Source organism: Aphanomyces astaci (assembly GCF_000520075.1).
Source record: "Aphanomyces astaci strain APO3 unplaced genomic scaffold supercont1.5, whole genome shotgun sequence".
NCBI classification, from domain to species: Eukaryota; Oomycota; class Saprolegniomycetes; order Saprolegniales; family Verrucalvaceae; genus Aphanomyces; species Aphanomyces astaci.
This window is the reverse complement of record NW_009798268.1, coordinates 178,719-191,550: the sequence shown is the minus strand read 5'-3', so window position 1 is coordinate 191,550 and position 12,832 is coordinate 178,719. Positions and strand designations below refer to the sequence as shown.

At 51.8% G+C, this 12,832-nt stretch overlaps 5 protein-coding genes across 5 annotated transcripts; 3 read left to right on the top strand and 2 right to left on the bottom strand.

The window, feature by feature from the left end:
* Positions 1-918: 918 nt before the first annotated feature.
* Positions 919-1,610, bottom strand: H257_02850 (hypothetical protein; the record flags this gene model as incomplete). Its single annotated transcript, XM_009826670.1, has 3 exons — positions 919-1,156; positions 1,249-1,358; positions 1,461-1,610. The coding sequence occupies 3 exons, from the start codon at positions 1,608-1,610 to the stop codon at positions 919-921; spliced, it is 498 nt and encodes a 165-aa protein (XP_009824972.1).
* Positions 1,611-3,067: 1,457 nt separating this feature from the next.
* H257_02849 (hypothetical protein) lies at positions 3,068-4,305 on the top strand (the record flags this gene model as incomplete). Its single annotated transcript, XM_009826669.1, has 5 exons — positions 3,068-3,226; positions 3,273-3,483; positions 3,534-3,829; positions 3,875-4,068; positions 4,119-4,305. 5 exons carry the CDS (start codon positions 3,068-3,070, stop codon positions 4,303-4,305), a joined length of 1,047 nt encoding a protein of 348 aa, XP_009824971.1.
* A 194-nt stretch (positions 4,306-4,499) lies between these two features.
* H257_02848 (hypothetical protein) lies at positions 4,500-5,311 on the top strand (the record flags this gene model as incomplete). Its single annotated transcript, XM_009826668.1, has 3 exons — positions 4,500-4,591; positions 4,644-5,034; positions 5,108-5,311. 3 exons carry the CDS (start codon positions 4,500-4,502, stop codon positions 5,309-5,311), a joined length of 687 nt encoding a protein of 228 aa, XP_009824970.1.
* Positions 5,312-6,683: 1,372 nt separating this feature from the next.
* H257_02847 (hypothetical protein) lies at positions 6,684-6,982 on the top strand (the record flags this gene model as incomplete). Its single annotated transcript, XM_009826667.1, has 2 exons — positions 6,684-6,782; positions 6,836-6,982. 2 exons carry the CDS (start codon positions 6,684-6,686, stop codon positions 6,980-6,982), a joined length of 246 nt encoding a protein of 81 aa, XP_009824969.1.
* Positions 6,983-9,872: 2,890 nt separating this feature from the next.
* H257_02846 (hypothetical protein) lies at positions 9,873-10,825 on the bottom strand (the record flags this gene model as incomplete). The annotated part of the gene is made up of 2 exons (XM_009826666.1): positions 9,873-10,626; positions 10,740-10,825. The coding sequence occupies 2 exons, from the start codon at positions 10,823-10,825 to the stop codon at positions 9,873-9,875; spliced, it is 840 nt and encodes a 279-aa protein (XP_009824968.1).
* Between the last annotated feature and the right edge of the window lie 2,007 nt (positions 10,826-12,832).

Genomic DNA, 12,832 nt, shown 5'->3' with positions numbered 1-12,832 from the left:
TGAGTTCGGTCTCGAAGACCGCGAAAGATGGGAAGCAGTGGCGGTCCGTCAAGCGTTTGGAGAACGCCCAATCTTCCGCACGACCCTTCAAATGCGACATCGCGAAAGCTACGCGGGTGGCGTCGTCGGAGATACGCTGAGCGTCAGCAGCAGTGCTGACTTGTAAAAGCCAGCGGAGGAGTTTGTCCGACTCCGCTCCGCTGAATTTGGCCACATCCAGCTTGATCGACGTCAGGCGAGAAGTCGATGGTGTTTCCGACTCTGAAGCGCGCGTGAGGCGCGCGATCTCGTCGTGGGCGATTCGCAGAGAATCTTGGAGGGTGCAACCATGGGACGACATGGTAGAGGCTTGGTCTTCGAGAGTCGCGATTTTCTCGCGAGCGATGCGAAGAGAATCTTCAAGGTTTCGCCCGTGCGAAGACATTTGGGCGACTTGTTCTTCCAATGCCTTCTGGGCGGCCGTAGCTTCGGCAACCGAGAGATCAATCGTGCTACCGATGCCTTCCACAAGGCGAGTTTGGTTATCGGGAGTCATCCCGCCAAGGAGTAGCGCGGTATCGTTGTCGCCAAAACCGCGACGCAAAAGGGCGAGGACCGCCTGGTGGGCTGTGGTGTTGGTGGAGGACATAATGTTGGTCGACTGGACGAACGTGGAGTGCTACCAAGTGTGGGCGTGCGCAGAGGAAGACGCAGGAGATGGTAGAATCAAGAATGAATTGATAGCGTTAAGACTACTACGCTATCACTAAGCTACGCGCAACCAACCATTGATGTATCGTCGGAGGAACACCTTGGTTGCGCAAGAGGACTTGTTGGTGTGCGACGAGACACCTTGGACTGAAGAGGTGTCGACTAGTCATCCGGTTAGTAACCGGATGATGGGCACGGTTACACCATGTCTGTCTTGGCAGACTGGCATCAGGCCAAGTAGAAGTTCGTCAACGCAAAGGTGAGTCGTTGGATTGCATCGTAGCACTTGGTCCCCCACACAAAGGTTGTATACGATACTTTCCATAGAATACACACACGACCGAAGAAGTTCTCGACGACGATAGGGTCCGACGATACGTTGCTGTTGCGCTCGAGGTCGGCCCGGTGAAGAACGCAATGCACTGGTCGCTTCTTGGGGTGCATGGCTCGCGTCGACCCCAACAACCTAACGTATCCCTTGTCGACGAGTATCGCCCACGAGTCAGGGAAGTCTTGAAAGATCTCGCCATTGTCGTTGGGTGTTGTCTCATTCTCCACTTGCGTAGGGTCGAAAGGTGGATGTCCTGGCGGTCGCGAAACATGGTGATGTCAGATACAGAGCCGGGTTCGTGCGCACTCATGTCCACAAGGAGCTTTTCGGGTGAGACCTACGCCTCCATCCTAAGCCCGTGTAATTGGTGCTTACCACTGAAATAGTGATTTAGCTCTCCTAAGCGACCCGTTGGACGTTTTGCAGGCTAGAACTTGACATCGGTCGCATACTTGGCGTAGGGGTAGTTACGGAACACGACGTCCAAGCCACACAGTTCCGTCATTGTCGACATCATCGCGAAGTGGTCATACAGAACAGGCTGGACAGTGTCGATCACCCGTATGACCATCTTCTCCAATGTATTCATGCCGAAATCGAAGGCATGCTTGTTTCATGTTTGGTAGTACTTTAGAACGACCAACGTACGTACACATTTCGTTTGTTTCGAGGTACTCAAGTGATATTACATGCGCGAAGCGCCTTTCCTAATTCCTGCCAGCACACTAGCGCAGCGGCGTGTTTACTGATCATATTAATAACCAGTATTTTGGAAATACCTATCGATATACGGGATATATTCCATACTATGATTAGATAGGTCGAAGTGTAGTCTTCTTATTCCGGGGTTTGGCGCATCGCCAGTGGTTTGCTATAGCTGGCAATGCCCCCTCACGAAAATCAGAAGCACCCCCACGCAGTCGTGGTCATAGTGGCCTCCAATTCGAATTCGTAACTGTTGCAAATTGATTTGTACTACTTGAGTAAGTGTAAGTAAACATTTACACAGCCTTATAGATTTGGACTCCTCTGTAAAATTATATAATTGGGTGCCAATCATTATTAAGTTTTTCAAGACTTCCTATATAAATCCGCGGGGCGATCCAAGCGGTTGTTCCGTGTCCTAGTATGGGCGCACAGCGGACGTTCGACTGTTCAAGTAAATGACATTAAGCTTAACAATATAAGACCCTTCGCTAAACGTCAAACGTTTGACGAAATCCATCAAGTAGCGGTCTCGGGATGCCTACTGACTGCTTGCATGTGAACCTGCTGTGTTGTTCAATACGGAAGTTTATTTGCTTACACGTTAGTTGGATTAAGGGTAATTTAATGATCACATCCAAGTAGTGCAGTACGGGAGAACAAGTGACTTGTGTGCCGCCAGCCTTAGGAGAGGCGCGGCGGTAGCCCAATATGGCATTGCAGTTATGAACATTTTGGCTGCCACGTTGGCCACCACTTGGCCGTTGATTCGGGTAAAACGTTTAAAGGCGTCCAACAACCATCGTCTTAATAGTAGTTGCATGACCAGGTCCGTGACACCACCCCTAAACTGTACGGTAGCTCAAACAATTCGCAGAGAGTGTGTCGAGTACTTTGCAGCTTCGTGGCCAGTGTCGTGTGCCACCGTTTTGATGTGGCTGTTGATAACTTTGCTTGAGATTGGATGCCATGTTGGACGCAATAGAGCGGTTCGTTGGGCATGTGTTGTGGTAGGCTACTTCATCCAAGTCTCGCCATGACACAGGTGGTCCTTAACCGAGCCCACCACCCGGTGGGCTCGGTTGGGTGCCAGCCCCTGGCGAACCGACACGGGAAGGCGTAGTATTACTAGTTGTACTAGGGTGTAGAAAACAGAGCACCTGTCCCAGCTAACTGCCTGAATCTCACTCTTGGTTCTGCAGCGCCGTGGTAACATTAAGTCAATCAAGTGTGCGGTTTGGAGGGAGTCGGCACTCCCCCATTTGGTTGTTTGTGTTGGCACTGGCGTGGGAAACAACACAAAGTATACTTGAGTTCCAGTGACCTACGGAACTGAGAGCAATGGCGAAGAACTCAAAAGATCGCGCCCAGAAGCCTAAGGCCACTGCAACGGCGCTAGCAGCTGCGGGCAGCGAGAATGAGGAAGAAGTACCAGTGCTGGAGCCGCCGTTGGTCCCCGGTTGTTGGAAGGACCACGGATGTGCGGCCGGCTGTGGAAGAGTCCAAAAACGAAGAAGTCCGGAAGACGATGGAAGAGCTGGCCTAGGCGAACAAGGCCACGGGTAGCGCGCGAGCGGCGTCCATGACCTGGGATGAATCGCGTCGGCGATATGGCGGCCAAACCATGGGATCGAACTGGGAACAATTACCACGACCCCCGATCGAAGGCGCTTATGTCAACGAAGGCTACCCTACGCCCGAAAAGTCCGAAGCCGAGGAGCGAGAGGATGAAAAGGCGGAAGCCCGAGCCAAGCTACGTGCGGAACGACGGAATCGACCGGATACAGAACTCCTGACAGCGAGGAAGAAGAAAAGGAATACCAGGAAGAACAGCGTAAGCAAGCTGAGCGGCGGCGGAACAACAAGGCCAACCGTCCCCCAAAGGAAAAGCGTGTCGACCACGCCAAAGTGGCGCGCGTGGCCTATGACCGCCGGATGCTGGATACAACCATTCCAAGCAGCTCGGGATGGGGACCTTATTCGAGCGGACCACCGACACCAAGCAGCGGAGGCTGGGGGACAGGCATCAATCCCAGTGGACTTTCATTGGTGGTGACAGATGTCCAACACCCTCGGATCACCTGTATGGACAGAACTTTCCTGGTGAGGTGGGTAAAGGAGCGAGAAATATATGAGGACAAGTTACAGGCGAATGCGCAACGCATGGGTGGCGAGTGGCGACGGAGTGCTGTGCGATGGATCCCTTCCACTGACCGCAGCCTCCTGAAGGCAACATGCACTTATGTGTGGCGAGTGCCTGTGGAACAACTCAGTGAGGACGACTATCGCGACCACATCATGGAAATCGTCGGGCAACCAGCGACCAAGGGGTCACCCACCAAGTCAGACATGCAAACATATTGTCGGGCGTTGAGCGTTGACCCCCATGGAGACATGACCAGCGCCTGGTGTCATTTATGGAGCGGGTGGATGATGTGATCGATGAGAACGGTTTACGTCAACTACTCAAGGACTCGACCATGCTGAGAACGTTCGTGAAGGTGGTAGCAGCGCGTGTCACACCCAGCTACTTGCGCGACAGAGTGGAAGAAAAAATTGAAGACCGTGCCGGCGAATGACCTGGTGGCCTTTGCGGACATCCTTCGCGAATAGCTCGATCGAACGCATGATGCAGACATGGTCAATCAGCAAAGGAACAGCTATGGTTCAAAGCGTGGTCGCGAAGAAGACGACCAAGGGCGCCGCTTATTAAACATGCGAAGAAAGCCAACCATGCTGTTCGAGACCAGCGGGAATTCCGAGAAAATTACCCATGTCCACCGGTGGATACATCAAGCCGGAACGAAGTGCGACGGTGTGGTCCCCGTCGACTCAAAAGCGATCGGGGGACCCACCAGCCACGAAGTACGGACCGCGAGCAAAATCGCGCCAAGACACGATGACCGCCCTGTCCAAGCTGTGCGTGTGAAGTGCACCCTCGATTTGCACCTGGCCGAGATGGCGGCGGCATGCTGTGCTTTGTCTGCCAGCAGCCAGCACACATGGCCCGGGAGTGTCCCAACAAAAAAGATGGGGATAGCGGCGAAACCAGCTGGAAGAAGGGCAAGAACGCCGTGAAGAGGTTCAAGGCGCGGAAACGCAAAGCAAATATGCAAGCGACGCGAATGAAGAAGCCCCCATCGCCCACCATGGACTATGATGGACGCTGGGTGCGACTGAACAGTGTGCTGGAAATTCCCTACTGCTCGGACACCGGCACAGACCAGAACATTGTGCCACAACCCATGGTGAATGAACTTCAAGTGTTACAGCCGCAACTTCAAGTTGTCAAGTTGGCGGCGCCATTTGTGGGAACATAATGCAATCAGATGCCGTTCGATGCGCGCTCATACGTAGACCTTACGCTGACAATGCAGACAGCTGCTGGACCAGTCAAGGTGCCAAGCAAGCGCCGCTGTTAAACCTTTTTTATGTGTCAACGACGGAGATGAGTTTCTCGTCTCGGATGACACCCTCAAGACCATTGGTATCGACATCGACCGCCTGTTGGAACCGGTGACGTGCCTACAAGTGGACGAAGACGGCGACGACCTGGAAGAAGTTGGTGGCGATTGCATGGAGTAGCCCCAGCGATCGGCCGTCCGAGCCGCGTCCATGAAGGCGGTGCTACCTGTAGCCAAGAATGAAGTTGAGGAAACCCTGCAAGGCATCATCGACGGCGCAGTCGATAACGGATTTCCAATGGAACATGTTAAGTACTTGTGGGATGTGCTCAGCAAGCATGACATCTGGCGACTCGAGTTCGACGGGTCACCCACCAACGAAGGTGAAGCCGCTGAAGGTGACCCCGAAGGATGGGTGTGTTCCTTACCGATACAAAGGAAGGAAAGCACAACCTCCTGGATGAGAGGTTCCTCAAGTTGTTTGCACAAGAACTACTCGATGCAGGCGTGATCAAGAGCAACCAACAGAGTGCGTGGTGTAGCCCGGTGAACCCAGTTCTCAAGTCGTTCTTCGATCGAGTGGCCCAGTACGGGTTCAAGCTGAGTCCGGACAAGACCAAGCTGTTCACGGACCAAGTCAAGTGGTGCGGACGCATCATCAGCGGTGATGGCGTCAAGAAAGACCCTGAACGCATTGAACATCTGTGTGCGATCCCCTACCCTACGAATGCGGGTGAATTGCAGCAGTTAGTGTGCGCCGTGAACTGGCTGCGGGACTCGATGACAGAGTACGCTCAAACCGTCGACCCACTGCAGCAGTGTCTGACGAAGGCCCTCGATGGCAAGGGCAAGAAGAAGCGGGTCGCGTCTGGTGTTCAATTGGAACTGACCGACGGCGAGAAGCAAGCGTTTGATGCCGTAAAATCCAAGCTACGATCATCGGTGGAACTGTCTCACCCGCGTGACGACGCCACGATGTGTCTGTTTACGGATGCGAGCGATTATGGATGGTCGATTGTGGTAACTCAAGTGGTGGCATTCGATGATGACAGCCCAGTCTAAGAACAAAGTCACGAACTGCTCTTATGTCAGTCAGGGATGTTTGCGGGCGCCCAGAAGGCGTGGCCAGTCATCGAGAGGCCTACCCTATTGCGCGTGCGAGAAGAAGGCGCACACACGCGGCAAACTCATGCAATGGGCTGCCATTATTGGTGGCTATCGTTATGAAATCATACACATCGACGGCATCCACAACCTTTGGGCGGATATGAAGAGTCGTTGGGGTCAGCCGACACCAAGTCTGGCGACCCAGCGGGTCAAAATACGTCGGGGCCATGGCTGGTCAAAGAAGATCAAAACACGCAAAGTTCGCCCACCGGCAAAACAGAAACTGCGGCTGCTGGACAAGGACTTTGTGTGGCCATGTGTGGCGGACATCCGTCATGCCCAAGACCAGCATGACATAGACAAACCAAAGCGAGCCGCGAGGACTGTGGCAAGTGGACGAGCGGTTATGGATTCCGAGTGCGGCGAATGACCTGATCCATCTGATCATGGTCGTTGCCCACTACAACAGCACCGGACATCGAGGACATGCAGAGTTGGTGGCAACAATCCGCCGTCTGTTCTATGTTGACCACCTGGCCGACGGGGTCAGTGAATTCCTCTGTGGCTGCTTATTGTGCCCTCATGTAAAAGGGGGAAGGGTGGACCGTATGCTCCGAGATGGCACGCGAAAGAGGGCAACGAAGGAATCCACTTCGACTACCTCTACATGGGCGAAGCGCTCAGTGGCGCTAAGTACGTGCTAGTACTCAAAGACGACCTGGCCCTCTACAGGGAACGACGCTGAGTAACGGCGTGATGAGGACTTGTGATTGGACAGAGAGGCGGTTCGAATTGGCCAATTGAGGATCACAAAACCAAAATATATAAAAAGCATCGAATGAAAAAAAATGAGCTTTGAATATAAGATTACAAAGGATATGAATACAAAGAGTAATTAGTGCTAGGAAGACATCGATGCCATGGTTTTCAAGTCCTCATTCTTGCAGGAAACTAATTATCACAAGGGATCAAGGTCATAATAATGCCTATTACACATATTGCATTACATCACTGTGATACAATGGACTGTGGATTTGCACCCCCATGGGAACCAAGAAAATGTGACATGACCGCGTATAAAAATACTACTACGTAGTATAATTTTGATACTCAATTCAAGTAAAGAAAAAAAGTACACGGTATGGGTCAATGGAACTACAAGCCATAGAATACACAACTCCCCCCCATTATCTCCCTTGAACAGACGGATAGGGAGCCGCGCAATACAGTCGTGCCTTCAGCTAACTGTAAGCGTACGACATCGAGCTATTGGGTGAGCGTCGGTCTGTGTCGAGGCTTCGTTGACAGCACTGTGGCTGCAGGTAGCACTGACATTCAAGGTTATCAAGTAGTGGGGTGGAAAGTTGTTTAAATTGTGCCGGGAAAAATTCCGCCAATCATAGTCGAGGTAACGATATCGATGATTATTATTGGCTGCTATGAACATTTACCCCCGCACCGTTACTCAGCGTCGTTCCCTGTACTGCGAACTCATTGACTGCGACGGCCCCACGAGCCAAGTATCATGGATGCCCTGGTGGACTGGACGAAGCGGTTTGGAATGCCACGAGTCTGGGTCAGCGACCAAGGAACCCACTTCAAAAACGTGGCCATAAAGGCGTTGGTCCACAAGTTCAAGGTCCATCACGACCTAACCTTGGCCTACTGCCCCTGGCACAATGGAACGGTGGAGCGGATGAACCGCGACATCTTTCAAGTGATGAGGGTCATGCTGCGAGAGTACCAGCTAGCTGAACAAGAATGGGACTACCTATTGCCGGCGGTCCAAGCCAACCTCAACCAAACACCGGCAGCATCACTGGCGAGCACGTCATATATGTAACTGTTTACGGCTTTAAACCCGGTGACTCCCCTGGATGTCGTCGTGGTGGGCATGAACAAGGAACTCCGAGAGAGCGACTAGACGGTCAAGGACATCCCCAAGAACCTGGACAAGCTGCGTGCTAGCCTGCAAGTCATATACAAAGAAGCACTGGACAAGAATGCGACGCGTGCGGCGAAGGCGACTGAAATGTACGAGCAGTGCAATGTCAGCGAAGGCGATTATGTGCTCTGGTCCCGCGTCGACTAACGTTACGATCCCAAGCTGCTCGTAACTGGACGGGCCCCTACCGATTCAAGTAAGTGGGCGAATTCTCCGTTGTGCTGGATCACCTGGTGACTCATGAGCTGCGGGAAGCCCACACCTCAAGAGTCAAGCTCTACGCCGATTATAGCTCAAAGTGGCCGAAGAGATCCTCGAACATGTTTCCGAGCAAGGGATCATGCTGAAGGTCAAGTCCATCGCGGGACACAAGTTTGTCCCGGATGTGAAAGACTTCATGCTGGAAGTGCTTTGGGAGGTTTTGAGGATATCGAGTACTCATGGGAACCGCTGCAGAAGCTCATGCTTGAATGCTCGTCTGTGGTGAAGTACTATGTTGAAGGCGTGAAGAAAGCGAGCGAGGGCGATGCGTTACGCAAGGCGATGAAGCGAGCGAGCGCGAAGAATTAGTCAGTCATGCGGGACATGGCTTGGGGGTATGTTGTGGTGGGATACTTCATCCAAGTCCCGCCATGACACAGGTGGTCCTCAACCGAGGCCACCGGGTGACGACCCTTGACGACCCGACACGGGAAGGCGTAGTATTACTAGTTGACTAGTTGTACTAGGACGTAGAAAACAGAACGCATGTCCTACCAACTGCCGGAATCTCACTTTTGGTTCTGCAGCGCCGTGGTAACATCAAGTCAATCAATTGTGCGGTTTGCAGGGAGTCGGCACTCCGCCATTTGGTTATTTGTGTTGGCACTGGTGTGGGAAACATAACAGCATCGCACCGATGGCCACATTTGGTGGATCAATATACCATGCTGCTGCCACAGGGCAGAGCCAGAATACACCCGATTTTGCAAGTTGTAGCGTGGATCCGCGACCGGATTAGTCGGACTTTGTGCTTCGGAGTTGAACCTTGCTGGTGTTGTCGTAACTTCGCGCTTAGCAGTCAAGGGAGTCGAGGAATGTTACATCTCGAATTCGGATGATGTGGCTGGTGGGCTTCCCTCCAACGGCGCAGTAGCGGATCGTCGTAGAAGAAAGAAGAAAGCCAAGACTGTAGAGCCCTAAATGACTCGGACTTGGTGATCGTGGAGGCAAAGTCGATTCCGATGGTCAAGCAGGATATGAACGGAGACGGGGTCTTTGGTGAGGGATGTCGAACGGATGCGTTGCACGCCTGTGAGCTGATGAGTGTTCGGAGGAAAGTCGCACGGAGTGGTGGTTGCGAGTGCATTGGTGGTGCCACGAGAGGATGGTTAGTTTGGACCGGATGATTTGGGCCATCCAGAGTCGCTAGACCAGAGATGCGTTGCGAAAGCGAAGAGTTTGGTTCAATTAGATTAGATATCGTGAGATAACCATACGAGTAGTCTAACTGAGCATTGGTAACTGCACCATTCCTGCCAGACGTGAGTGTAGCTTGCAACGGAGGAGGGGGCCAGTGCTGACCGGTGAAGGGCTAACACAGTAGATAAGCGTGGCGTAAGGTGTAGATTGCGACCACCCTTGTGTCGCCGTTTTCCACAGCGTAAGTAAAGACTCGCGGTTCACTCGTGATCCTGCGTCTGGATCACGATCACGAAACCGTTGGTGTGAGCTCCCGCGATGTGTTGTGGGTGGAGATGGTGAATCGCTTGGAGTAATCCGAGGCAACGATTGATTTGTTGGATGTAGCCGTTCTTGCTGGCGAGTGTAGTGGACCATGCGAGCGCGCTGATGTTGCAGGTAAGAACCTGGGCGTATATTGTGCGACGGCATGCGGGATCAACGAAGAGAAGACCCCAGATAGCAATGGCCAGGGCAACACAAAAGTGTTCGCGCACGCTTCTTGAAAAGCATGCGTGTATTCGTGACGTACCGAAATCACGTGACCTGGGATTGGTGAATGGTTGAAGTGGTAACTCTGATTGATTGGACTAATTTTGTTGGAAAATAACTTGCACTCTTGAATGAGGGCAAGCTCGGTCGAGTCCCAGCGGAGCTGAATGAAAAGCCGTCGTACGGGGAACATGATCGCAAGGCCCTCATCGCTGGCGTCCATTTTGAGGGTGAATTTCGGCGTTGAAGTGTCGGTGAACAGGGAGGTGGGTACATGGGATAGGTGGCCGACTGCGAGGATCGTGTCGAACCAGCGCAGGTCGGCCAGCGCTGGGGGAGGCAGGTTGTGAGTACCAAATCTTGGTAAGCGACATAGTAGATGTTGTAGAACCGGCACATCTTCGGCGTCCACTGAGCGTAGTACTTGAGCTCCAAGCAGAATGGCGCAAATGGGGAAAATGAGTTCGAGTAGCGACGTAGGGATATCGGGGTAGTGATCTGGGTCGTTAACGCTACAGAACGTGGAGATGTCGTAAGCGCAGTAACTTAGCCATGGTGCCACACACCATCCAGATCGCAAAAAGCAAATCATCGCATCCAAAGAGTTGCACCAGCCTCAACCTACTCGACGTTGACGATTGGAAGGAAACACGAGTCCACCAGGATCGATTCGCGGAAGGGCGACACAAGGACATTACGACGCGGTGACATGTGTGACCTGGCCGTACGCGAAACAAGGAAGGTACCGCGTTCAGGTTGAATGCGAACGAGGAGGTGGAAGTGGAACAATACATCAGAGCGCGGCGACGAAGGGTACTGTAGTATTAAAGTCTGACTAATACTAGTAACTTACAGTTATATAAGCGATTCTACACTACAGTAGGACCCCCTGCACTTTTCAACTTGGAATAACCTCAAGTTGTTGTGCCTTCATCAACGGTAGAAGTTCCCCCACCATCGAAACGCTGTCCAGGTACTCACAGTCAATATCTCAAACGACGGAACCTTTCAAACTGACGAGAGGTCCCAAGCGCCAAGTTTCGAATCCCCCGACTTTAAATCGTTGAGAACCTTAATGTGTTGACACAATAACTTGAAATGTCACGTATAGTACATGTAAGCATGCTGTGTCGTCCAACCTCGGCACCAGCACATTCAGCAATTCCGGTAGTCTACGACACACACCATGTCACTACATGAGACAGTCGAGTTGGAGGGATTGCAACAATACCCCCCCCCAGCCCCCATCGACCACCCGACACATCTACCGTTGTAATATGTAAGTTATGTTCATGTAGTTATAGGAAATATCATCCGGTGGGCGGGGTCAATCTAGAGCGTTGTGTACACGGACTATAAAACGTGGACATGCCAATACATATTAGTACGTCAACGTGATAGTTAGCGTTTTCTATAAGGCAATGGGAATGCCGCTCACCACTTGAGCGTAGTCGTTACTGTCGTCGAGATTTGTGGGGCGAGGGCGTTTGAGTGGATTGAAATGTGAAATTACTCCAAAACATCCTGTTGCATTAACCAATACTAACGTTAGCTAGCTTACAGTACTACGTACGACATAGGTATGATGATGGAATGACATTTATGAACGAATTCGGTTGACTATACCTGTCAATTGTCAACACGTTTTAAGATGCCCTAAACCCATCAACGTCAACTATTTCGTTCGAGAGAACCAAGGTCGATCATTCAACGCCACAATGTTGCATTAATTATGTCGCTACGTGCGCTCGATCAAGGTTGTGCTTGGCCCAGAATAATACGAACTGCGTTAGCCACGACAACGCCAGCCAAAGGTTCAACCGAGTCAGAGCAACTTAAGGGGAAGTTCCAAGTAGTTTTCAGAAATAGCATGAGCTAATCAAAATCGATTTACCTCTTTTCTTTTCACGATTTAGAAAAAGATGTCAACTTTTTCTACTTTTTGGTATAGTGAGTTGCGTAAAAATATCGCACAAAAAGAGGTAAAAAAGTACTACTTGAGTAGTACCCTGGGGTACGTACTCAGAAACTGTATTTGGAACCATTTTTTTTTATTTGTTAAAATATCTACTTGGAACAGGCCCTACTATTGTAGGGGGAAGATACAGTCAACGACAGATTTTAGAGGACACCCGAAGTTTGATAACACATGGGAACTTTGTAACCAACCCATATAGTAAAGAGGATTAATCCAACATGATTGGCCAAAATTAACTTTGGCGCGAAAACATTAACTTTGGCGCGAAAACATTTAAAATTCGCGGGCCCTACACAGTCGTGACATCGACACCAGTCACTTCAAAAATGGCACCAAAGGACCGCAACCAAATCAACCCGAAGAAGAAGCCACGTCGGCGTTATACGCACGCCGTGAAGCTCGCTGTGCTGTTCCAAATGCACACAGCCTCCATTCGAGACATTGAGGCGGCGACCGGCATTCCCAAGAGCAACGTTGCTCGCTGGATGCAGCAGGCGCATCAACTCCTCCTACACGATGGCCTGCTCAAGCGCTACAACCTCAGTGGTGCTGGCCGCCCTCATGAGCTCCCCGATACGGCTGCACTCGTGGCCTATATGCACAAGCTTCGTGCTGCCGAGCGCGCTGTCACGTGTACACACCTGGTCAACTTTCTCAAGCGCCACCACCGTCCGTGGCTTGACGAGTACTTGGCCGCCAAGAAAGCCGGCTACAACTCTCTGCTCCGTCTGCTCCAGCGT